This window comes from Mesoplodon densirostris, chromosome 19 (genome assembly GCF_025265405.1).
Source record: "Mesoplodon densirostris isolate mMesDen1 chromosome 19, mMesDen1 primary haplotype, whole genome shotgun sequence".
NCBI lineage: Eukaryota > Metazoa > Chordata > Mammalia > Artiodactyla > Ziphiidae > Mesoplodon > Mesoplodon densirostris.
In genome coordinates, this window is record NC_082679.1 from 3,709,981 (window position 1) to 3,735,082 (window position 25,102).

General features: G+C 57.3%; 1 protein-coding gene across 4 annotated transcripts; it reads left to right on the forward strand.

Moving 5' to 3' along the window:
• Positions 1-3,197: 3,197 nt before the first annotated feature.
• Positions 3,198-24,824, forward strand: PPP1R12C (protein phosphatase 1 regulatory subunit 12C). Of its 4 annotated transcripts, none has more exons than XM_060085212.1 (22): positions 3,198-3,609; positions 7,662-7,792; positions 7,869-7,987; positions 14,493-14,652; positions 18,548-18,692; positions 18,790-18,864; positions 20,190-20,263; positions 20,344-20,471; positions 20,590-20,663; positions 20,923-21,081; positions 21,158-21,225; positions 21,839-21,976; positions 22,152-22,242; positions 22,369-22,452; positions 22,531-22,591; positions 22,746-22,831; positions 22,930-22,976; positions 23,055-23,148; positions 23,366-23,470; positions 23,803-23,857; positions 24,045-24,095; positions 24,188-24,824. In XM_060085212.1, exons 1-22 carry the CDS (start codon positions 3,289-3,291, stop codon positions 24,208-24,210), a joined length of 2,289 nt encoding a protein of 762 aa, XP_059941195.1. In that variant the 5' UTR covers positions 3,198-3,288; the 3' UTR covers positions 24,211-24,824. The 4 variants fall into 4 exon arrangements, with proteins under 4 accessions (XP_059941195.1, XP_059941193.1, XP_059941194.1 ...); XM_060085210.1 differs by having other exon boundaries at positions 23,803-23,853; XM_060085211.1 differs by having other exon boundaries at positions 22,749-22,831; positions 23,803-23,853.
• The last annotated feature ends 278 nt before the right edge of the window (positions 24,825-25,102 follow it).

Genomic DNA, 25,102 nt, shown 5'->3' on the forward strand with positions numbered 1-25,102 from the left:
TATGGCTAAAAGGAATAGTGTTTCATTTTGGGGGTGATGGGAGGGTTCTGGAATTAGACAGTAGTGATGGTGGCACAACCTTGTGAATAGACTAAAAAAAAAAAAACCCACTGATCACACTGCTATCTATAAGATAGATAACCAACAAGGACCTACTGTAGAGCACAGAGAACTATACTCAGTATTTTGTAGTAGGGTGGTTCAGTGGTTAGGACTCTGCACTTCCACTGCCTGGGGCCTGGGTTCGATCCCTGGTTGGGGAACTAAGATCCCACAAGCTTCAGGGTGTAGCCAAAAAAAAAGAAAAAAAATTGTAATAACCTATAGGAGAAAAGAATCTTAATAATATATATATATATAAAATAACTGAGTCACTTTGCTGTACAGCTGAAACTAACACAACATTGTAAATTAACTGTACTTCAATTTTTAAAAATGCTTAAATGCACTGTGGCTCTTGAAAACAAAACAAAACAGAAAGCCAAAAGTGGATAAACCTAAAAAAAACAAAAACAAAACTGCCATCAGGAACCGAGATGCCTCCCACCTTTCTGTTCTGCCTCCGTCTGTGAGGTCACAGATGGGTCACAGTATGATTTCTGGAGCTCCAAGCCATCACATCCGCTTCCAGGAAGGAAGGCAGCAGAAGACAAGAAGCCAGAAACGTGCACCTCTCAGCTAAATCAAATCCCTTTCCAAAGACTTTCTGGATGCCCCACCCAGCAATGCTCACTTACATCTTATGGCCACCCCTAAGTGCAAAGATGACTAGGTCTCTTGCTCGCTCTTTAGCTGGTTGGGTGCTTTGCTGCTCCAAACAAAAGCAGAATTCTATTTTTGATGGGCAGGCAGTTAGTGGTCTCTGACCCACCAACCCACATCTTCTTATCTTCTTATCTTTCTGAGGTTATTTTCACCAGCCTTGAGGAGGGCCTGCAGTTCCCAGGCTAAGCATCAAACTTCCAGTGCTAGCATTGAGAGAAAACAGCAGGCTTGAGAAGTGAAAAAAACCTTCATCATGGAAAAGAGAAGGGCAGAGGAGAATTGTAATGAGTGGAATATAAAAGTGCCTGTACAGAGCCGATGTCTACCTATGAGACAGGCCAGGTACACCATCTCAGCAGCTACGAGAGGCAGAGATAAAGAGACTAAGCCTAGGTCACAGAGCTAGAAAGTGGGCAGAGGCAAGATCAAATCCAGGAGTGCCTAAACCAGAGCTGGAATTCCTAACAATTGTAGTAGAATATAATTTGTTAAATAGAGGTTAAAGTCTAAGCATAGCAACCTAAAGATTCCTAATAGAACTTATGGTGGGAGCACATCCCGTAGTAAGTTGTATGGGTTGAGCAGATACCCCAAATTGTGTCTCCCATGAAGAAAAGTCACAAAAATACAGACATATTTACACCAAAACTTACAGACACAACAAACACAAGCATCCAGAAACAGCATACACCCAGCCACAGACATGATCACAAATACACACAATTATCACAGTTATGCACAGGCACAGAAACACACATAAATACAGGCACAGTAACAACATACGAATAGTTTAAGCTCCCTGGAGAAGGAGGTGGGTGTGTACCTTGAGTGGGAAGTGTGGGATTTAGGGACTACACATCCCAAGAGCTACTGGGACTGCTATCCCCTTTGTGTCCATCCCAACGGTCTCCAGGCCTCACGGGATTTGTAGTTTATTATTATTATTATTATTATTTTTGCACAAGCCCAGGGACTTCAGAGTGGGTAGGGCTGCTCCGACATCCCTTGGGAAAAAAGAATCTTTTTTTTGTTGTTGTTTTTGGCTGCGTTGGGTCTTCGTTGCTGCGCATGGGCTTTCCCTAGTTGTGGGGGGTGCGGGCCACTCTTCCCTGTGGTGCACGGGCTTCTCACCACAGTGGCTTCCCCTGTTGCGGAGCACGGGCCCTAAGCACGCGGCCTTCAGTAATTGCAGCACACGGGCTCAGTAGTTGCGACGTGTGAGCTGTAGGGCGTGCGGGCTCAGTCGTTGTAGTGCACAGGCTTAGTTGCTCCGCGGCATGTGGGATCTTCCCAGACCAGGGATTGAACCTGTGGCCCCCTGCATTGGCAAGCAGATTCTTAACCACTGCGCCACCAGGGAAGTCCCAGGAAAAAAGAATCTTGCTTCTGTTTGGATTTCAGCGCCGTTATGCTGAAACGTTTGCGCTTTTTATGGGTCTTTGTTCCGGTCTAAAAGTGCCTGCCTCTTTCCCAATGAGGATTTAAGAGCAGAGTGCTTAACATAAGGATTATTTCATGCTTTATGGTGCTATGTATGAGGCAATTCACCCTCCACATCTGTTCGATCTCCTCGCCCTGGACTACAAATCCCAGCATGGCTTGCGAGGATGTAGAGCCTGGACTACATTTCCCAGCGTGCTCCACGTCCCAAGGAGACAATCAGTAGCAGGGATCTTTACTTCCCAGCATGCCCCGGGAGGTCACCCAGGGATTGTCTTGGTCTAAGGGTTGCGGACTCAATTTCCCGTAGTGTCCTGACGTTTCCCACGACCTAGGGAATCCAATCATTCATTCATTAATCCAAAATACTATTTCCGATCGCGCTTTATTAGGCTCAGTTCTTGGCACTGGGAGCAAGTAGTGCACACGGAAGACAAAAATTCCTGTCCTCCTGGGGCTTATTTCTAGATGAAGCGAGGAGACTAACCCAAAATAAATAAATTACATGGTATGAGGAAAGCGGGTAAGGTGTATGGAAAAATTAGTTCTATACCATTTAGGACTCCCGGGATGTCAAGTCCATTTCCTACTAGGTCCCCAGGGGCCAGTTCTTCGTCCTTTTGATGCTGTGAACTACATTTCACAGCATGCCCTGGGGGGCACACCTGTGGCCTTTAGACTCCATTTCCCAGCACTCGCAGGAGAATTCTCTCAATCATGTTTCCTTTCGACACCTCGGAGCTGCGAACTTCCCAGTGTGCCTCGGGGCCGATCGAGGCCGGAGTGTTGCCAAGAGCAATTTCCGCTTATGGACTCCATTTCCCAGCGCTCCCCGCGGCCTTCCGTGAGGCGGTTACCATTCACCTCTCCAGGCTGAGGACTCCATTTCCCAGCGCGCCCCCGGATGGCGTGGTGACGTTACGCGCCGGGCGGGGGCCAGTGGATCCTTGGGTGGCGCGGGGCGGCGCGGGACGGTGCTGGGCGGGCGGCAGATCCCGGCGGCCCGTGGGCGGGCGGCGGCAGCTCAGGGCTCGGAGCTCGGCGCTCGCTTGCTCGTTCGCTCACGGGCGGGCGGGCGGCGTGATGTCGGGCGAGGATGGCCCGGGGGCGGGCTCCGGGGCGGCGGCGGCAGCGGCCCGCGAGCGGCGGCGGGAGCAGCTGCGGCAGTGGGGGGCGCGGGCGGGCGCCGAGCCGGGCCCAGGGGAGCGGCGCGCCCGCACCGTGCGCTTCGAGCGCGCCGCCGAGTTCCTGGCGGCCTGCGCGGGCGGCGATCTGGACGAGGCGCGCCTGATGCTGCGCGCGGCCGACCCCGGCCCGGGCGCCGAGCTCGACCCTGCTGCCCCGCCGCCCGCCCGCGCAGTGCTGGACTCCACCAACGCCGACGGCATCAGCGCCCTGCACCAGGTCAGCGCCCCCGCCCGGGCCCGTCCCGGGGACCTGAATCGCCCCGGGTCTGCCCCACCTCGAGCACCCTCCCTCCTGTTCGGAGTCACCGTTGCTAGTCCTGGTCTGCGCCGTCGCTGCTGCTCCGGTCCTTGCCATCCCGTGCTGGCCCTCTTTTCTGCCCACCCACCTCGAGCTCCCTTCTTCCGATCCTGAGACACTTGAACTGACCCTGGTCTTTGCCACCCTGCGCCGCCCTCTCCCTGGACCCGAGCCATTGCTGACGGCCTCAGTCCAGGCCCTCCTAGCCTCGTCACTTTGCGCTGCTCTTTCCCGACCTTGAGCTCTCTTTACTAGTCTCGCCTGTGCCACTTCCAGCGGTTCCACCTCTACTTTGTCATCTAATGCTGGACCTCTTTCCTGAGTCTGTGACACTTACAGCTCAACCGGTGCCCACAGTTTACCCCTTCCATGCAGGTATCACTTTCCTGGAGCAGCATCCTCCTCTTTCTTGGGCCTGTGCTGCTTCCCCGCTTGGTCTCTGGTTTGGGCCACCTCTTTGGCTAGGCCCAGGGCCTTCCACGCCACTTCTTCCGTCCTTGGTCTGTGCCATGTGTTGCTGTCTAAGGATGCTCCTTCCTGAGCCCCTGCCTTCAAGGCTCTGTATTTTGTTTTTGGCCGTGGCACGCAGCACGTGGGATCTCAGTTCCCTGACCAGGAATCGAACCCATGCCCCCTGCAGTGGAAGCGCAGAGTCCTAACCACTGGACCCCCAGGGAATTCCAGCTCTGTATTTTTTTTTTTTTTTTTTTTTTGCGGTACGTGGGCCTCTCACTGTTGTGGCCTCTCCCATTGTGGAGCACAGGCTCCGGACGCGCAGGCTCAGCGGCCATGGCTCACGGGCCCAGCCGCTCCACGGCATGTGGGATCTTCCCGGACCGGGGCACGAACCCGTGTCCCCTGCATCGGCAGGCGGACTCTCAACCACTGCGCCACCAGGGAAGCCCGGCTCTGTATTCTTGAAGGGGATGCTCCCCGGGTCTGGGTCACTTCATGCTGTCTCCCCGCCCCCCCTCACCCTCATGGCCTCTTCATTCTCCTTAGGGCTGTGCCACCTCTTGTCTCCCACGTAGTTCTTCTCTCAGGGATGTTTCTTCTTCTCTAGGCACCTCCTCCCTACCTCTTCTCTTGCCTTGGCCAGACCTGCATCATCACCCTTTTTTTCTGGGCACACTCAGAGCACCCACCTCTTCCTGGCTTCGGGACACCTCTCTGTCCTTTGGTCACCTTGCTTTCTCTGCCTGGATCCCCTCCTGTGGATTTGGGCAGATTCTTTCTCCCGCAGCATGTGCCATTTCTCCCAGCCTCCCGTCATATCACCTTCCCAAGGGGCCTAGCACCCTGTTTCTCCTCTCTGTCCACCCTGGGGCCCCCATGCCGTTCCAAAACACTCTGATTGCTGTCTCCAGGGTTCCTCTGAACTAGGGCCCCCCAAATGTCCCACAACCAGAGTTCTCTCTAGTTCTGCGTGCTTTTGTCACTCCCCACCCCCCTCCAGTGGGAGCACCAGGCACAAGCCACAGAAGAGCTCTGTCCCCGAGGCTGTCTGCCTCCTAGTCTCCTCGAATTGGTCCAGTCCCCAGCCCTCTTCTGTGCCGGAACCACTAGGGTTTGGTTACTTTGGGGCCCAGAGAGGACCCTGGGAAGGAAACCTTGGCAGGGGGCAGGGGAGTCGGGTGGAGGCAGGAAGAGGCCCACTTCTCAGGTTCCCAGGAAGAGGAGCGGCTCAGCAAAGCGGAATAGTCCTGAGTTCTGATCTCAGCTGCTCAACTTTGTGATCTCGAATTAGTGTCTTTTCTCTCTGTGCCTCAGGTTTCTTATCTGTTAATGGGGCCAGTAGTCAGCCCCTCCCTGGCAGGGCTCTGGCAAAGGAGGAAAAACACCCTTCAGGAAGCGGCCGTGGGCATCCAGTTGGGGAGTTGCAGCCCCTGGTCCAAGTACTACTCCTCCCCCCTTTCCCTTTCCCTACTCCCGGGCCTGTGCCCTGCAGAGGCCCTAGTGCTCTCTGGGACGTTTTCCTCCATCTAGAGGAGGGTCTCAGCGTGGCTCGCCCAGGAGAGGGGCCTCAGGTTTCATCGTCCCTGCCCCTGGCTCCCCTCGACCTTCCTGAAGGGGTTCGTGGCCCTGCGTTGCAGGCCAGGCCCCATTCGCCGCCCTCTCCCTTGGCCCAGACCCTGCAGAAGAGCACCCCGGCCGGGCCTGTGAGGCGGGATCCCTGGGGATCCCTCTCCCGCTCCCGCTGCAGGCGAGCCCTCGGTACACTCCCTTGCCAGGACTTTGCAGGAGGCCTGAAGGATTCGGGCATCTGAGGTTCAGAGAGGGCAAGTCTCCGCCTCAGGTCACACAGCCAGCAAGCAGCGGTGCCGGGGTTTGGGTCAGGGCTGGGTGTCTGGTGACCAACTCGTGCTGGTTTGCCCAAGACCGGCCTGGTTTTAGCACTGCAAGTCCCAGGTCCCAGGAAACCCCCAGAGAGGCAAACCGGAACAGTTGCTCACGTTATCTGGGTGAGTCCTGCGGCTGTGGTTTCTGTTCTGCGTGGGGCAGGTCCCCAGGCATCAGCTCCCTGCTCTGGTCGTGTCCCTAGGAGTTCTGGAGCCTCAGCCCCAACCTCAGGCTGGTTTGTCAACTGCTAGACGAGGCCGGTATATTCCACCCTCTCCCTGAAATTACCTTGTAATTAGTGGCCAGGGGTCTGGGGTCTGGAATAGGAAAGACTGTGAGCCAGGATTCTTAGTTCTGAACAGGGAGGGGCGGGGGGAGTCTTGACCCCTGAGTCTGAGGGAGGAGGGGCTGGGGGCCTAGATTCTTGGATCCCTGGTGCCCAGGCCTCAGGCATCTTTCACATGGATGCCTGTGCCCGGCCAGGTCCTTGAAAGGGAAAGGCCCATCTCCCTCCTTGCCCCCCTCCCCCATCACCATGACAACCAAATGGAAATAAACGGAGCCCAGAGTTCATCCCGTTCCCAGGGCACGTGTGGCCCCCCTTCCACAGCCTGAGTTTCCATGACTTCATGCTCTTGGCCCTTGTAGCTTCCTCCCCCTTCTCCAGATGGACGGTTTTGGAGAGGTGAGGGAGCTGGAGGTTAATCTACCCTGAGGACCGGGGAGTCCAGGTCCACTCCTGTCCCTCAGCCCTCGCTCAGGTCCCAGTGCCCACCCAGTGTTCACACATGCCTGGGGCTACATCCCTTCTCTGGCCCCCACTTGGGGTGCCAGCTTGGGCAAGAGCGCTTGTCTCCTGGAGCTTTGATTCTTCCTCCATCAAACAGGACCCTGACAGCCGTAGGATTGGGGAAGATGCCCGTGGAAGCCCCTTGGTGCAGCGTCCTGTGCCTAGGAGACCCTTGGTGCAGGGGAGCTGCCTCTCCTCGGGCCCCAGGTCCTGGGCATGCGCTAACTCAGTCACGTCTCCCAGTGGAGGAGGCCTGCCCGGGACCCTCACTCTGTTCCAGGTTTCCAGGGACCTGGTGACTTTACCAGCCCTGCACAGCCTTGGGCCCCAGGGGTCCAGCAGTCTCCCCTCCAGGTACAAGGCAGGGCCATGGTCAGTTCTTGTAGAGTATCTGTTGGATCTGAGGGAGGGGCTGGGGGCCTGGACCCCTGGGTCTGAGGGAGGAGGGGCTGGGCCTCCTCCCTTTGGTTCATCACTGGAAGCCCCCTCCTTCGGTGGTGACTGTGGGGTGCCTCTCATCTAACAGGCACCGTTCAGGATTCCTACACCTGGATGTGAAGCCCCTCTCTCTTCTCTGTCCAGGTCCTCCTCTCATGGTCTCCAGTAAGCCCCAGATGCCTGGCTGACCTAACCACTGGGAAGCCGGGGGGTTTTAAACAGCTGGGTGGCTGGAGGGGCCTCCACGGACACGGTTGGTACTTTCCAGGGCCATCTGGGTCTTCTCCTTGATTGTCAGGGCCGCTTGGCCCTGTATCTGCTTAGCAGTCCCTGCCAGGGGTCCTGCCTGCAGGGCATGCAGGGTCTGGACCAGGTGAAGGTGACACGCTGTCCCACCCCTCAGGCCTGCATCGACGAGAACCTGGAGGTGGTGCGCTTCCTGGTGGAGCAGGGTGCCACGGTGAACCAGGCGGATAACGAGGGCTGGACACCCCTGCATGTGGCCGCCTCCTGTGGTTACATGGACATCGCCAGGTGAGGCGGGGAGGGTGGGCGGGGCCTGATGAGAATGGGCCCAGACCCCTCCGCTCTGACCTCGCCCTGCCCCCAGGTACCTGCTGAGCCACGGGGCCAACATCGCCGCTGTGAACAGTGACGGGGACCTGCCCCTGGACCTGGCCGAGTCTGACACCATGGAGGGGCTGCTGAAGGTGGAGATTGCCCGCCGAGGTGGGCCTCGGGGGCTGCTGTGGGGCGGGCCCTCCGTTTCCGAGGACACTGACTCTCTGGGCCTCAGTGTCCCTACATGGGAAGCGGGGTGTGAGTACCTACCCGCAGGGTTACCTAGAGTAATTGGAGGAAGTGCTTGGCACAGAATAAGAGCTCAAACCACTGCTGGCCTGAAGTGTCGCTTTATCCTCGAGTGACTGAGGAAATTGAGGTAGAGGCTTGTCCAGGGCTTCGTTACGTGATTGCAGGTGATCTCAGGAATTTTGCTGGGGTGCCGGTAGGGGAATGCACAGGCTTCTGGGGAACTGGTCTCTCCCGTGCTCAGGATCACTGAGCCCCAGTGTCCTCAATATGGGGCCCAGGACCCCTCAAAACTCTGTCTGGCCATGCTCATTTTTCTAGGGGGCGTGTGTATTACTTCTAGCAGGTTCTCACCTTCCCCCCGCCCCGCTAAAAATAGCCGTCTGGGGCCAGATGGTGTGCAGTGTGCGTGGGGAAGGCTGTTGCCTGGCTGAGCTGGGGGCGGAGGACACGGGGCAGGTCAGGTGGGGGGTGGCCAGCAGCTTCACCAGTTCACCCAGCCTCCCGCCGCAGCCCTGGGTCACAGCCCATCCGTGGAGGTGACTGTCTCACCCGCAGAGCGAGGGTGACGGCAGCAGTGCCTCGCGGGTGGTCAGGGCTCAGTGGGTGGGAAGGTATGAGCGCAGGGCCCGTGGGCCTGGCAGGCCTGGAGGGCTGCGCAGGAGGTGCGGGCAGGCTGGTGAAAAGTAGATGCCGGGGCGTCCGAGGTGACGCCCAGACTGCTGGCTTGGCTCTGGGTGGGAAGGGCGAGGGCCCGCCCTTGGGCAGCTGTGTGTCGGTGGCCGTGAGAGCTGCACAGGGTATGGAGGTGCTGGTGGGGGAGCCGAGGTGGGTGGCTGGGGTCCAGGAGCCCTGCTTTGGCTCAGGTGGAGGGGAAGCAAAGGAAAGGCAGAACCGGGGTTTTCTCCCTCCCCGTGTTCACGTTTTCATCTCAAAAAACTTCAGACTCAGAGGCGGGTTTCGATAGCAGTCCGATGAGTGTCCACACGACCTCCACTGAGATTTACCAGGGCTTTTCAGCAGCTTCATGGAGATACAATTCACAGTGTGTACAGTTCACCCTTGGGAAGTGTACGATCTGGTGTTTGTTTGTTTGTTTGTTTTTAGTGTATTCACACTAAATGTTGTGCATCCATCACCACATCGATTTTATTTTATTTTTTAAATTTTTATTATTTTTAAAAATTTTATTTTATTTATTTAGTTTTGGCTGCGCAGGCTTCAGCAGTTGTAGCACGCGGGCTCGGTAGTTGTGGCACGCAGGCTCTTGAATGCAGGCTCAGTAGTTGTGGCGCTCGGGCTTAGTTGTTCCGCGGCCTGTGGGATCTTCCCGGACCAGGGCCCGAACCCGTGTCCCCTGCATTGGCAGGTGGATTCTTAACCACTGCGCCACCAGGGAAGTCCCCACATCGATTTTAGATGATTTTGATCACCCCAAGAGAAATCCCACACCCCTGAGCTGTCATCCCCAGCCCTGCATCCCTCTCATTGGCTTTGTGTCTCTAGATTTGCCTATTCTGGACGTTTTGTACAAGTGGAATCGTAAAGTGTGGACTCGGGGGTTTTTAACTTCTGGGCACGATTGCCCATGCTCCCTCCCCCGCCTCTGGGACGGACCTCCCTGGGTCCCTCCCCGCACCTGGGTCTCATGTCACGTCCAGCTCCCTCCACCTGGATCAGCCTTCGCCCTTCTCACCCTCCCTTGTTCCACACACAGGTCCCTCAGCTTGGACCCGGCTGTTTCTTCAGTTCTGCGGTTTGGGCAGGACCTTCTCAGCGAGTCCCTCCGGGGGACAGGCTCTGTCTCTCTGCCCCGTTACTGGCGATGTAAACCTTGAACCTCGTTCAGGGGCGTTGCCCAGGTGACTACCGTGGAGGCATCTTCCTCCCTTTGTCATTAAAAAGTAGTCTGAGATGGGGATGGACACATAATACACTAATATGTATAAAATAGATAACTAGTAAGAACCTGCTGTATAAAAAATCAATAAAATAAAATTTAAAAACTAAAAAAAAAAAGTAGTCTGCAGGGCAATGCTTGGAGGCCACCAGGGGGTGGGTGATCTCTTGGACATCCTGTGTGTTGCTGCAGGAAGTGCCCAGAGCTCACATCACCTTCTCACAGCAGCCCATGTTCCCCTTCTGCGGGGCGAAGGCTGGGGGATGTTGGCTTGTAGGGCCGACCAGGCACAAAGGCCTGTGGTCCTACTGGGGAGACCCTCTGCTGCACTGCTGGGGGTGGGCGGCGCCTGCCAGCACCACTGCAGCCACCGCTTCCGGAATCGGGGGGCTCCCGCCCCGCGGCTCCGTGATGCTTGCCTTCACACGGAAGCCTCAGCCGAGTGTGGTTGGCAGAGTCTCTGTATTCTACCACAATTTAAAAAAGAAGACAATTGATGGGCTTAGGGAACCGCGGTCTAGGAGTTATATGGACTTAAGGCGTGGTTTGATCGAGGAGCAAAGAGTCAAGAGCATCGCTCCATCACTGCTGAGCTCGGTACTGACTTCATTCTTAGACAGGTCCTCTCCGTGAGGTGTTGATTCTTAGCACGGCTGCCAGCAGTGCAGGCTGATGCCCCAGCGGGGCTAGAACTCGACGCATCCGTAGTGCCATCCACAGTCCTCTGCCTGACGCTCTTAGGGCCACCTTGGTCACAAGCGTGCCCCTGAGCCAGTCACAGTGGCAAGGAGGATGGTCGGGCCTGGTGACGCGGCCGCCCACGGAGCCGGGCTGTGGGCTCAGCCACGTCCGCGGAAAGCAGGGCTCAGGACAAGGCAGACGTCTTCACAGAGGCGGGAGACTGGATGCCTGCAGGTCCAAGAAACAGCTCCACTGCAGATGCTGTTCCCACAGCCCAGGCCGCAGGGACACAGTCCAAGCACAAGACTCTCTGGCCGCTTGCTCGGAAGGGCCATGGTCGGACCCACAGGAACTCGGAACTGGGCACGGAGGACACGTGAAGTGTTTCTGAAGCATTTGAAGCAATCACGTGGAATCCCCACAGCAGGACATGGACGTGGGGCAGTTACTCTCAGAGACGGGCGGCTTTGACAGTCAGTTCCAGTGATGGCGAGGCAGAGGCTCTTACCTCTGGCCGGCCGGGCTGTGGGTGATTCCAGCTGCTGTGGGAACCAGCCGAACAGCACGGGTTCCAGCTGGAGATCCACGTTCCCAGTGTTCCAGCAGTTCCACTCCTAGGCCACCTGACGGAGCACTCCAAACTCGAGGCTTCGGTGTTGAGAGGATGTGGCCGACACCAAAGGGAGAACGGATCAGTCAGTAATCTATAAACGAGTGATCCAAGCAGTGGTCAGCAAACGTTTTAGGCAGTCAGTTTTGTTTTTTTTTAGCCACACTGCATGGCATGCGGAACTTCCCCGACCAGGAATCGAACCCATGCCCCCTGCAGTGGAAGCTCAGAGTCTTAACCACTGGACCACTGGGGAAGTCCGTAGCCAGTAAATATTTTAGGCTTTGCGGGACATGCTGTCAGGTTGCAACCACTCTACCCTGCTGCTGTGGTGGGGAAAACAGCCAGGGAGGATATGTAAATAAGTGGGTGTGGCTGTGTTCCAATAAAACTTTACTTACAAACAGGTGGCTGTCCAGAAGAGGCAAGTCCGCAGTGACAGGAAGGGGATTGGTGGTTGCCAGGGGCTGGGGAGGGACTGCTTAATGGGGTACGAGGTTTCCATTTGGGGTGATGAGAAAGTTGAGGTCAGATAGGGTCAGTGGTTGCACGTTGTGAATGTCCTAAAAGCCACTGAGTAGTACGCTTTAAAATAGTGAAATTGGGCTTCCCTGGTGGCGCAGAGTTTGAGAGTCCGCCTGCTGATGCAGAGGACATGGGTTCGAGCCCTGGTCTGGGAAGATCCCACATGCCGCGGAGCAACTAGGCCCGTGAGCCACAACTACTGAGCCTGCGCGTCTGGAGCCTGTGCTCCACAACAAGAGAGGCCGCGATAGTGAGAGGCCCGCGCACCGTGATGAGGAGTGGCCCCCGCTTGCCGCAGCTAGAGAAAGCCCTCGCGCAGAAACGAAGACCCAACACAGCCAAAAATAAATAAATAAATAAATAAATAAAATAGTGAAATTGGTAAATTTTTTTAAAAAATTTATTTATTTATATTTGGCTGCGTTGGGTCTTTGTTGCTATGCATGGGCTTTCTCTAGTTGCGGCGAGCAAGGGCTACTCTTCATTCCAGTGCGCAGGCTTCTCATTGCCGTGGCTTCTCTTGTTGCGGAGCACGGGCTCTAGGAGGGCAAGCTTCAGTAGTTGTGGCACGAGGGCTCAGTAGTTGTGGCTCGCGGGCTCTAGAGCACAGGCTCAGTAGTTGTGGCACATGGGCTTAGTTGCTCCTCGGCATGTGGGATCCTCCCGGACCAGGGCTCGAACCCGTGTCCCCTGCATTGGCAGGCAGATTCTTAACCACTGCACCACCAGGGAAGTCCCGAAATGAAATTGGTAAATTTTATGTTAACCAAACAGGTGGCCTGCACGTGCAGGCTGTAGTTTGCCAACCCCCATCAAGAGCTCTGTTAATAAACATGGGCACATCTCGGCAAAGAGCAAAATTGCAGAGGATGCGTTTGAATACGCAGGATACTGACCGTGGTTGCTGAATAAAAGATTGGCAAACTCTGCCCTTTCCCGCCCGCAGCAAGGCGCCTGCATCTATAATAGGACTGAATGTAGGTGATTCCCTTTAAGGAGGTCGGGGAGGAGAGAGGGAGGGGGGTCCCTGAGTCCCCGGCACTCTCCTGGCCTCCACCCCAGCCTGCGCCTGCGGGATGGGCCCTAGCCAGCCAGACATTCCTGGAATAGCTGCCTCTGGGAGTCCCCGCCAGCCCGGGGACCCTAAGGTAATCCGTTGGAGTTTAGTCCGAGTGCCCAGGTGCCACTGGGTGGCGCCAGTGCGCAGCTGGACCCGGACGGATTTGGTCCCGGCGGGGATTGCGTTTCTGGGATCCTCCGGGTAGCCCCGGGGCAGCATTTACAACTTGCAGTAAGGGTGTAACCAGGTTCACGTTCATGAAAGCAGATTCGTGATGGTGGTTACCTCTGGGGCCGCGGGGAGGGGCACCCTGTCATTGCCTCTGTCGCCTTGTACTGCTGTAAGCCAAGCGGCCATACACCGCGTCTTCGCCAGTGCTGTCCAGGTGGAAAGCCAGAGTCAGCCGCAAGCATAATTGAGAATTTCCAAGTAGGTGCGTGGAAAAACAAAAACAGGTGAAGTTAATTATAGTAATATATTTTACTTAATCCAGTACGTCCAAGACGACATCATTTCAATATGTAATCAATATGAAAAGCTACGCGTGAGCTGCCGCACACTCTTTTTTTCTATGCTTCGAAATCCAGTGTAGTTTTTTTTTTTTTTTTTTTTGCGGTACGCGGGCCTCTCACTGCTGTGGCCTCTCGCCTCTCCCGTTGCGGAGCACAATTTCCGGACGTGCAGGCTCAGCAGCCATGGCTCACAGGCCCAGCCGCTCCGCGGCATGTGGGATCTTCGCGGACCAAGGCATGAACCCGTGTCCCCTGCATTGGCAGGCGGACTTTCAACCACTGAGCCACCAGGGAAGCCAGAAACCCACTGTATTTTACATTTACAAGGCGTCTCAGTGGGAAGTAGCCACAGTTCAGGGGCTCCATAGCTGCACGTTGCTGAAGGCTGTTGAGCAGGACGGCTCAACTCTGTGCAGCACTTGGGCGAGTGAGAAATTTCACAATCGAAAAAATAACAGCCATTAATACACTTCCCAGGAGAAAGAGTACACATTCCCTAGAAGAGACTGTTTTTGACTCCCGTCTGAATAGTTCATAACGTGCAAAGTACAGATTCTCAGTGACAGTCAAAAGGTAATATTCCAGCCTCAACAAGGCTGCCTGTTTTGATCCACAGTCAACTTATGTTTAAAGTCATAACTTGCTTTTTGCATCCATAAATGCAGTACAGTTGTCCATGAGACCAACTCTCTGCAGTGAAATTGGCGAGTGAGGAAGCATGCTTGCCTCGCACAGATTTGTGCAGGTGCCAGCAGGGGACAGCAGCTGGTGGGAAGGTGCCGTTGCCCCAAGGTACGGGCACTGTTTAGTCGCTTTTTGCCTGGTTTATCCTATTCGTGAGTGATAATGGTGACGAAACACACAAAGCTGCTGGGCTAAGGGCTGTATGTGTAGTGATAGGAAGTGTGAGATGTAAGATTCCTGCGCCCTCCATCCTCCCAGCCCCCAGCAGTGACTCAGAGACCCTTAGTGGAACCCAGGGCTTCACGGAGCATGGTTGGGAAGTAACAGAGCTAGTTCAGGCCCTCTGAGCCCCTGAGGAGCACTCAGAGCAGAGGAACCAGGCCAGGTGCCACTCTGTGCTTCCTGGGTCTCAGGGTGGGAGTCCCATCTATCCCCCCTTCTCGTCCTCCCAGGTGTGGATGTGGAAGCAGCCAAACGGGCCGAGGAGGAGTTGCTGCTTCACGACACAAGGTGCTGGCTGAACGGGGGCGCCATGCCGGAGGCCCGGCACCCCCGCACGGGGGCTTCTGCCCTGCACGTGGCCGCCGCCAAGGGCTACATCGAAGTGATGAGGTGAGCTGGGCCGGTGTAGACCCTCCCTCTTCCCCCGCCCCTTGCGCTGGGCCAGCCTGTTGCTTCTCACTGTCTTACACCTTCTTGTGGATTTTGTCCATTCCCTCCCTTTTCTAATTTATGTACCTAAAGCCATGCATTTCCCTCTAAATACAGCCTTAGCTGCATCCATAAGTCTTGATGTGCAGGCTTCTCCCTGTCCTTCAGTTTAAAACGTTTTCCAACTTGTAGTCCTCCTTGACCCAGGGATCATTTAGAAGTATGTCATTAATTTCCAAATACATGGGATTTTCTAGTCGTAGTTGAATTACATGCATGCCTCATTTTATTGTGCTTCACCAATAGTGGTTTTTTTTTTTTTTTACAAATTGAAGATTTGTGGCAACCCTACGTGCAACCCTACGTTGTCAGATGAAGGTGAACGTTTTTTACCAATAAAGTGTTTTTTAATGTATGTACATTTTTTAAGACATAATGCTGTTGTACACATAACAGACTTAACTTTTATATGCACTGGCAAACCAAAAAATTAATGTGACTCGCTTTATTTCAATATTTGCTTTATTTCGGTGGTCTGGAACCAAATCCTCAATATCTCCGAGATCTGCCTGTACTCACTTCCTGGCTTACTTGTGCTGTGGTCAGAGAACAGGTTCTCTATGATTCCAGATTTCTGGAATTCATTGAGGTTTGCTTCATACCCCAGTCTGTGTAAGCTGGAATGCTTCATAACCCAGTCCGTAAGCTGGAAACAAATTGTGTTGTTAAATCCAGCGTCCCCTATAGGTTATTAGGTCCACTTTGTACTCATGCTCTTTAGATCGTCTGTATCCGTCGTGATTTTTTCCCCTCATCTGCTTATTCTGTCAGTTGCTGGGAGAAGTACAGTAAAATGTCTCACGATGATTGTGGATTTTTGCTGTTTCTCCTTGTAGTTGTGTCAATTTTTGTGCTGCATATTTCAAGGCCAGGTTGCTTGGTGCATCTGTATTTTAAATTGTTGCAGTGTGTACTCTCTGCTTCTCATCCTCACCTTGGTCTTGTCCATTTCTGAGTGCCTCACCTCTTCCTGTCAGTAGTTGGTTCTACTTCTTATCATCAAACTCCCCTGTTCTCTCTTTATTTTTTCCCTCTCTCTCATGTGATGTTATACTTTATATTTAGTATATACATGGAGTCCAGATGAATCTCTCCACCCCTGCTCACCTCTGTGTTAATGAATTTTTAGAAAGGTCTTCCAGGGGAATTCCCTGGTGGTCTAGTGGTTAGGATGCTGGGCTTTCATTGCCGTGAGCCAGGTTCAGTACCTGGTCGGGAAACTGAGATTCCGAAAGCTGCACGGTGCGGCTGGGGGGAAAAAAAAGGAAGCTTTTCAGTGAGGAACTTAAGATGACGCCTAACAGCTCCAGGCTTATATCCTGGCTGCTTCCCCTAATTCACAGGTAGGGTGCCTCGTCCTCCGTAGTTCCAGCGAAAGCCCTGGGTCTGATACTCACTGGGCTGCCTTGCACACCTGCTCATCCCAGGGCTGATCCCTGTGGCAAGGAGGGTGGGACCCTGTGACTGGTCAGGCCTGGTGACGTGCCCAGCCCTGGAAGCTGTGCCCTCTTCTACCCATGGCTTCCACCCCTGAGTCTCAGGTGGCTGCTTCACCTCCTGTCACTGAATCTGTGTCCCAGCCAGCAGGAAAAAGCAGGGGGCAAAAGGAGCAAATGTCCATTTCTTTTAAAAGAACAGTCCAGAAGCAGCGTACATACTGAATACTGACATCCCATTTGCCAGACCCTTCTCAGCTGGCCACTCCTAGCTGTGAGGGAGACTGGGAGATTCTACTTCAGCAGGCAACCCACTGAAAGCTGGGTGCCATTTTTTTTTTTTTAGAAGGGTCTTCCCAGGGCAGGGGGCCTCATCTTCATTCAGGGCTCTGCAGTGGCTCCCCACCTATGTATCTATCTATCTATCTATCTATCTATCTATCTATCTATCTATCTAATCTATCTATCTATCTATCTATCTATCTATCTATCTATCTATCTATCTATCTATTTATTTATCTATCTATTTATCTATCTATTTATCTATCTATTTATCTATCTATCTATCTATCTATCTATCTATCTATCTATCATCTGCTCTGGGTCTTAGTTGCAGCACACGGGATCTAGTTCCCTGACCAGGGATTGAACCCGGGCCCCCTGCCTTGGGAGCACAGTGTCTTAACCACTGGACCACTGGGGAAGTCCCTGGGTGCCATTATTAAAGGTGGAAGGAGAGTGGATATTCATGGACAGCCTCATTCTCTGCCACAGAACTGAAACGCTTTGGCCTTAGAGATACTCACTGACTGTAATTTCACTTCCGCCCCTTAGTATGGGTTTACAGCCACATCTATGGACTGCATTTTTGGAAGAATTTAGCTGACGTTCTCCTCGTTAAAGACGCGTGGCAGAGTAAAGGTGTACATTTCTTTGATGCTCTTCACTCAACACTTACTGAGCACCTGCTGTATGCCAGGCCGTCTTTTAGGTACTGGGGATATAGCAGCAAATGAGACAGATCTGGGCCCATGTGCAGTTCGCAGCCTTGTCGAGGAGACAGACAGACAAGTGACTGAGGAAGCCGGTCACATCACATGGCCCTGAGTGCTCAGAGAGGGGTCCTCAGCCTCCACCCTGGTGACGTGGGGCTGGATAACCCTGGGGGCCTGTCCTGTTCATGGGGGTGGGACACTGACCTCCACCCGCTAGATGCCAGGAGCCACACTCCACCGCAGTCACGACAACCAGGCACCTCTCTGGGCGTTGCCCAATGTCCCTTGGGGGTCAGCGTCGTCCCCAGTTGAGAACCACTGGTCCAGAGGGATGTAAACAGGGCATTGGGGGAGAGTGAGTGTGGTGGGGAGGTCCCCTTCGAGATTCGGTGAGGAGGTTGTGACTGCCGAGAGGGTGGTCACGCCCTGGCCGCGTGAAAGGCACTGATGCCTCGAGAACATTCACTGGGCAGAGAGAACAGCGGAGCCCAAGGTGGGCGCGTGCTTGGGGGAGGAGTGGGATGCCCACACGGCTGGAGCAGAGTGAGCTGGGGGGCCCCACAGAGGAGCTTTTGTTTAAAATGGTTCTTTACAAGGTACCTCATCTCTCCGCCTTTCCCACCTTGCTTTAGCTCTTTCTCACTGACACAGAACCTAAATGCAGTTCTCTAAAAGCAGGCGTGTCTACCCTAAGCTGAGTTTGCAGAATTGCCCTGGACCAGGTCGTGTGGTCTAAGGTGGTGATTATCTCCCGGGAAAGAATCGCCTAAGCCAGGGGTTCTGTCTCGGCACTGGTGGCATTTGGACCAGATCGTTCCTGGCTGTGGGCCCACCTGTGTGCTGTGGGATGTTAAGCAGCATCCCTGGCGCCGACCCACTGATGCTTCTGGCACCCACCCCTACGTTGCGACATCCAGAAACATCTCCAGACACGGCCAGACGTCCCCAGGCGGCAGCGTGGTCCTGGTTGAGAGCCGCTGCTCTGAGCCAGAGGGGTCCTGGAACACTGCTGCCCCCAGGCCGCCCCTTCTGGGGTCTCACCCTTTCTCTAGGCTTGGGTGCTGGGGAACCCCTGCCCTCACCTCCCCTGGAGCTGTCTCACAACCAGGGGTGACGCTCAAGAGTTGAGCACTGCAGGTGCAAGAAGCAGGGCTCCAGAGGCCGCCTGCTAGGCCAGGGGAGGAGTCAAAGCGGTGGCCGAGGGGGTCACTTCGGGGAGGGGGCGCCTTGGGGCCGTGGCGCTGGCCCAGGACTGTTTTCGGTACTGTCACAGCTGGTACTGCCACCACAGCACAGCTGGCCGACCTTAGCTCTTGGCCCCGAGCCCCTGTCCTGGTCCTTGACCTGAGCCTCCCCGGCCCCCAGGCTGCTCCTTCAGGCCGGCTACGACCCGGAGCTGCGGGATGGGGATGGCTGGACGCCCCTGCACGCCGCAGCCCACTGGGGCGTGGAGGACGCCTGCCGCCTGCTGGCAGAGCACGGCGGGGGCATGGACTCGCTAACGCACGCGGTGAGGGCTGGGTCTGGGGCCCCGGGCCCGGTGGGGGGTGGGGGGTGGGAGGGCCCCTCCGCCTCCTCCTCACCTGCCTTTTCCCCTCCCCACCCAGGGGCAGCGTCCCTGTGATCTAGCAGATGAGGAGGTGCTGAGCCTGCTGGAGGAGCTGGCCCGGAAGCAGGAGGACGTGAGTGTCTGTCTGCAGCCAGGAGGGAGGGCCTCCACATCCCTGGGGACCTGCTCTTCCCTGGCCGGTGACCGGGGCCCAGTGGGGAGCCAGGAGGAGGGGCACAGCTGGGCACTAGGGGGAGGCGGGGCCTGGGGCCCCCGGGGGACCTTGGGATGCAGATGAGAGTCATCTATCCAGGCTTGGGCTGGGCCTTGTCACCCCTGGGACCCCCCCCCCCCCACAACACCAGCACTGGGCCAGGCCTTGTTGCTGGAAAAACGCAGAATGAAGGGGTGAACGGTGTGGACTCGGGGTCTGAATCCCAGCTCTGCCATGGATTTGTTGTGTGAGCTCAGGCCAGTCACTTAACCTCTTTGGGCCTCAGTTACCTCATCTGTAAAATGGGGATAGTACTGCGCACTTTATGAGTTACGTGTTCTGTTACGTGGAATATGTATTATGCTATGAGTGGTATGTATGTTACTAAACAAAAGCATTCAGAACCCTGCCTGGCACACAGTAAGCACTCTAAGGTAGCAAGAAACATCTCCTGAGGCCTTCTGGGGGCCAGGCCCTCTACCTGGAGCTTCTGGTGAGTGGTAGGTAGACAGGGCCAGATCCCCGTGTTTAAAGCTTGGCTGTGGCAACATTGAGGGAGATGGTCCTGTTTCTGGCTTGGCGGACTTGGGCAGCTTCCTGGGGACCAGGGCTCGCACACTGTTGAGGGAACAGTACGTGCAAAGGCTCAGGGGTGGGGAGTCGTATGGTACCCGGAATTTGGAGAGGGGCAGACCCTGAAGGGGCTTGAATGCCAGGGAGGAGCAGTGCGACGGGGAGGAGGCTGGGGGCTCTTGGAGGGCGTTTAGTGGGTGAAGCAGGGTCTCTGAGAGGTGGGGGCGCAGACGAGGCCTGGGCGTGTCTGGGAAGGGAGACCTGCAGCACAAGGGGTTTGCTAGGAGGGGCGGGGGAACTGCTGTGCAGGCTCCGAGGTGTGAAGACACAGCAGTCTGGGAACTGCGCCCTGAGATGCCATTTGGGGGCTGGGCCTGACAGCGAGCCTTAAGGGAGGAGGCCGGGCCTGGCAGCCCGTGTCCGGGTGTGCTGAGGGGTTGGGGGGAAGTTTGGGCAGGTCGCCCCTGGGAGGTAGAGGCCAGGAAGCCTGGGGGCCCCTGAGTACTGGACGACTCACTTGAGACCCAGGGCGCCATGTCTAGGAAAACTCAGCGAGTGCACAAATCATCCCATTCCCCCCTGTACCACGTCCACCCCGGCACGGTTGTATGTGGGACCCAGGAGGGTCTGCGTGTTCTGCCCCTCCCCAGTGGCCCCCCTCCCCCTTTCAGCTTCGGAACCAAAAGGAAGCCTCCCAGAGCAGGGGCCAGGAGCCCCAGGGGCCGTCCAGCAGCAAACACCGAAGGTAGGGGAGAGGCGCCTGGAGGGTAGGTGGGCTGGAGGCTCCCCAGGGCTTGGACCCCAACGCCCTCCCCTTTCCACCAGGAGCTCTGTATGTCGTCTGAGCAGCCGTGAGAAGATCTCCCTCCAGGACTTGTCCAAGGAGCGCCGGCCTGGTGGGGCAGGGGGGCCCCCAATCCGGGACGAGGATGAGGGAGAAGAAGCCCCCTCAGGTGAGGAGCTGAGGGGCTGGAGTCCTCAGTCTGGAGAGGAGGGGTCTGAGGGAGGAAGGGCTGGTGCTCAGAGGCAGCTGGCTGATTCTTGTGACCTCTCCTGCGTCCTACACTGTAGAGCCACCCCCTGCAGAATCCAGAACCCTCAATGGGGTCTCCTCCCCGCCACCCTCTAGCCCTAGGAGCCCCATGGTGAGTCTGGGTTCCCGGGAGGCCGTGCTGGCCTGGGAGGTTGTGGGGGGCGTAGCCATAAAGCCTGTGAACCTCTTGTCAGGGCAGGTGGGGTGAAGACTACAGTTCCCAGAATCCTCTGGGACAACTGCCTTTTCCTGACTGTGCCTGTCCTCCCCACCCCCCAGTTGTAGTTTGTGGTGGGCCTTTTGGGGGTAACACTTGAAGTTCTTGAGAAGTAGGACCCTCTCCCTGTAACTGATACCCTTCCCTTCTCCAGACTCCCGACAAGGCCCCTTTCTCCACGCGCTTTGGCCTCCAGAAGACGGGGAGCTCTGGGGCCCTAGGTCCTGCGGAGAGGCGGTTTGCCGAGGGTGCCTCGGGGGCTGGGCTGCAGCGCTCCGCCTCCTCCTCGCGGCTGGAAGGGACCTCCACTCAGGTGAGCAGGGTGAGGGGCAGGGGACCAGACCCTGCCTAGTCGAGGAGAATAGCCCCCTCCTCTCCTCTCCCCGCAGGCCAGGGAGCCCCGTCTTGCCAGAATTACCCCCACCCCCTCCCGGAAGGTGCCGGAGTCTTCTGCCCGGTGAGTCTGACGGCCCGGGTCCCGCCGGGGGTGGGGCAGGTCTGGGCCCCTGTCTTGTCAGCCTTTGCTCTCGGGGGTCTGGTCCCTGCCTCCCACTCTTGGCCTCAGTTTCCCTTTTGGTGCATCAAGTAAAAGCTCACAGTAAAACTCCAAGGCCACCGTGATCCGGCCTCCGGCGGCCCCCACCCCGCGCTCCACCCCTCCGCCCTCCTTTCTGACACGGGCTCGCTCCTGCCCGGGCCCTTCACTGTGGCTCCCCACTCACCCGCACAGGGCTTCCTTCCTCCCTCTCTCAGGTTTGTTTGAATGTCAGCTTCTCGGGGAGGCCCACCAGCCCCACTGCACGCACAGCCCCAGCATCCGGACACGCACACCTCCGGTCTCCCGTCCTTGCGCTTTTTTTCTCCAGAGTACTTTATCCTCCTGACGTGTCATGTGGTGTCCTGATCTTTCTGTGGTTATCCTTTCTTTTGCTTGCATCTCTTCTGCTCACGTTTGACTCATCGGGGCGGAGATCATTTGTTTCTTTTTCTTTTGCTCCTTGCTGGATGTCTGGTGCCTGCCACGTAACGCAGGCTTGAGTAACATTTGCTGATTGAATGCATTCACACAGGTCTGAGATCTCCAGGCCTCCTCCTCCCTTGGATAACTCCACTCCTGCCTCCAGGATTCCGGAGCCTGAATCCCCGGTGAAGCCAAATGTCCCCGTAGCCTCTGCAGCGCCCCCAGCGGACTCCCGGGACCGCCGGAGGTGAGGAGAAGAGGCCTGGGGGCAGGAAGCAGCTGGGGAGACAGCTGCCGTACCCAGGCGTCCCAGGGTTGGCGTTGAGGTCGTCTGGCCGAACTTGACTCCCCCTGAGAGTGTCAACCATGGGATGGGACGGGGTCCAAAGGAACCCTCTCTGAGGTCGGGGCCCTTCACTCAGGTCCTACCAGATGCCTGTGCGGGATGAGGAGTCTGAGTCTCAGCGGAAAGCTCGCTCTCGGCTCATGCGCCAGTCTCGGAGGTCCACACAGGTGTGGGCGGGGCCTGGACCCCTGGGTCTGAGTGGGGAGGGGCTGGGGGCCTGGACCCCTGGGTCTGAGTGGGGAGGGGCTGGGCCCGGGGGCCTGGACCCCCTGACTGCCCCTTCTCCGTGCCAGGGTGTGACTCTGACAGACCTTAAAGAAGCAGAGAAGGCTGCAGGAAAGGCCCCAGAGCCAGAGAAGTCGTGCCTGCAAAGCCTGGTGAGAGGGTTCAGGTGCCCGGGCAGGGGGTGGTACAAGATGCCCTCGTCCTCTGACCCCCGTGCCCCTCTCCCGCAGGACGCTTCCCGGCGACCCCGAGTCCCTGGGGTCGGGAACTCTGATGGCCCTGCCCAGAGAGGTGAGGTCTGGTCTCTGGGAGGTGGTCGTCCTGGGCCCACCGGCACCCTCCTGCTACAGTCTTACTGTTTTCCTGGGGGTTGGGCCCAGAGACCCTGACCCTGCAGAGGGGACCCCTCCAGAGATCACTGGGCTGACTCCTGCCCCTCCCCCAGCAGAGGCGCCCGACGGCCAAGGGCAAGGACCACAGGCCGCCGAGGAGCACCGCCGAGCCAGCAAGGAGTGGCGGGGACCTGCGGAGGTGCGGGGTGGGGCCCAGGCGGGGCGAGCTGGGGCTGTGGGCCGGCCCTGGAGGTGGGCTGGGGGTGGAGCCAAGCTGACGCCCACCTCCGCCCATAGGGGGAGGAGGCGGAGCCGGCGCCTGCAGACCGCAGCCCAGGATCCAGGTACAGGGTGCGGAAGGGTTCGGGCTGTCTGTGGGGCCGTGGGCGCGCCCCATGACGCCCTCCTTGCCCTCACCCCAGCACTCCCGAGGGCGGCCCCTCTTCCCGCAGGCAGCGGGACCTCAACCCAGAACCAGAGCCAGAATCAGAAGAGCCTGATGGAGGCTTCAGGAAGGTTCGCGATCCCACCCCTCGATCGTGCCATTAACCCCCACGTGCTGGCTTTTATATACCTGCCCTCCTGCCCCCTACTTAGTGGCTCTGCCTGACCGGTCCGGGCATCCTGCTCTTTTCCGGCCCCACCTGAGCCACAGTCACCCCCCTTCCCCGCAAACATGCGGCATCTCAGCCGGCAAGCCTGACCCCCGTGTCCCTCCTCCCGGGGCCCCCAGCTGTATGCAGAGCTGCGCAGTGAGAACGAACGACTTCGCGAGGCCCTGACCGAGACCACACTGCAGCTGGCGCAGCTCAAGGTGGAGCTGGAGCGTGCCACGCAGGTGAGGACGCCGCGGCCCTGGAGGTGGTGGGAATTGGCTCCGGAGCCCTGGGCGGTAGGGCCAGAGCGTCGAGGGGAGGGGCCTGCGTGGCGGGGGTACTAGGACCCTTGGGAGGAGGAGCGTGGGCAGTGAGGGGCGAATGAGGGGCAGAGCTAAGGTCTCGGGGGCGGAGCCTGGCCCAGGAGGGGCGGGGCTGGCGGTCCTGAGCCGTGGGTGGGGAGGTCTGGGCCAGCCAGGGGTCTGCCTTTCCCCCTCTCACTGCTGGGTTCCCCCTTGTGGCCATCGCGGTTTGGACGCTTCTCTGAGCCCTGCTCTTTTTGTGTCCTCACCAGAGGCAGGAGCGATTCGCAGAGAGGCCCGCCCTTCTGGAGCTGGAGAGATTCGTGAGTAAGGGCGGCTGCAGTGGGGCCAGCTGTGTCCCCAGCCTTACAGGCTCAGGCGGCTCTGGATGAAGGGGCCGCACTGACCTCCTAACCTGCCCCTCTGCTCATGCCCCACCTCTCTCAGCCATCCTTGACCTGCGGCCCTCCCCGACCCCCAGTGCCTCGTCCTCACCTTCCCCTGTTCATTCCAGGAGCGCAGGGCCCTGGAGCGGAAGGCAGCGGAGCTGGAGGAGGAGCTGAAGGTGAATGTCAATGGGGAGCTGAGGGCAGAGCGGGGGTGTGCCGTGGGTGCAGCCTGCCCAGGGCCACCTGGCTGACCCGTCCCACCTCGCAGGCCCTGTCCGACCTCCGGGCTGACAACCAGCGACTCAAGGATGAGAACGCAGCTCTGATTCGCGTCATCAGCAAACTCTCCAAGTGACTCTGGAGGAGGCCCTTCCCCTGCACCCATATTTATACAGCTGCTTCTGCCACATGCACCCCTTCCTTTGCGTGAACACGAGTGACAGGGCTCCCGGGGAGTCTCTGAGAAGCCATAACCTCCCCTTGGGACCTCCAGACTGGGAGGGGAGACCAGAGTCCCCAGGAGCCAAGGGGGGCCATCCGAGGCCGGGATGGAGGCGGAGGCCGAGCCAGGTAGGGGGACGTCGCTGAGGGGGGACTGGGGCTGGAGGCGGGACCAGGAAGGAACCGAGGACCAAGAAGCGCCAGGACCAGAGTGGCCGCCCAGAGGTCCCCCCTCACGTGTGATGCCACCCTCCTCACCCCTCCCACTCGTGAACAGGGATCCGAGAATGTGCCAATAGTCCCTCCGGCCTCGGCCAGGTGGGCCTGTATATAGGGTCCGTGTGCAATAGGGAGGGATGTCTTCTATTTTTGCTGCCCCCTTGCGGCCCACTGTCTGGGGCAGGGGGAGAAGGTATTTTCGAGATAAAGCACAGGCACCACAAATAAAAGTCGGGAAGTTGCCACTCAGTGGCTGCGTCCTTGGCTGGAGGTGGGCACTGCTTCCCCCTTCCGTGCTGGGGCTGTGCCTGCCCGTCACGGGGTGGGACGGGGCTTCAGGAAGAGCGGCCAGTTGGAGCAGAGGTCGCAATCCAGGGCCCACGTGGTCACAAGCTGGCTTGGTACAGAGCAGGAAGGGTCAGCCGGGCGACGGTAGGGGCTGTGGATATCGGGTCGGGGGCTTGGGTCTTGTCATCACTGCTTTTTTTTTTTTTCCCGGTACACGGGCCTCTCACTGCTGTGG

Bases quoted from the DNA above. Each gene is read 5' to 3' on its own strand.
- PPP1R12C (XM_060085210.1), top strand. From the start codon at position 3,289: ATGTCGGGCGAGGATGGCCCGGGGGCGGGCTCCGGGGCGGCGGCGGCA. The intron at 20,472-20,589 runs GTGAGGAGCTGA...CCTACACTGTAG, and splicing joins GGGAGAAGAAGCCCCCTCAG to AGCCACCCCCTGCAGAATCC. The intron at 24,096-24,187 runs GTGAATGTCAAT...CCCACCTCGCAG, and splicing joins AGCTGGAGGAGGAGCTGAAG to GCCCTGTCCGACCTCCGGGC.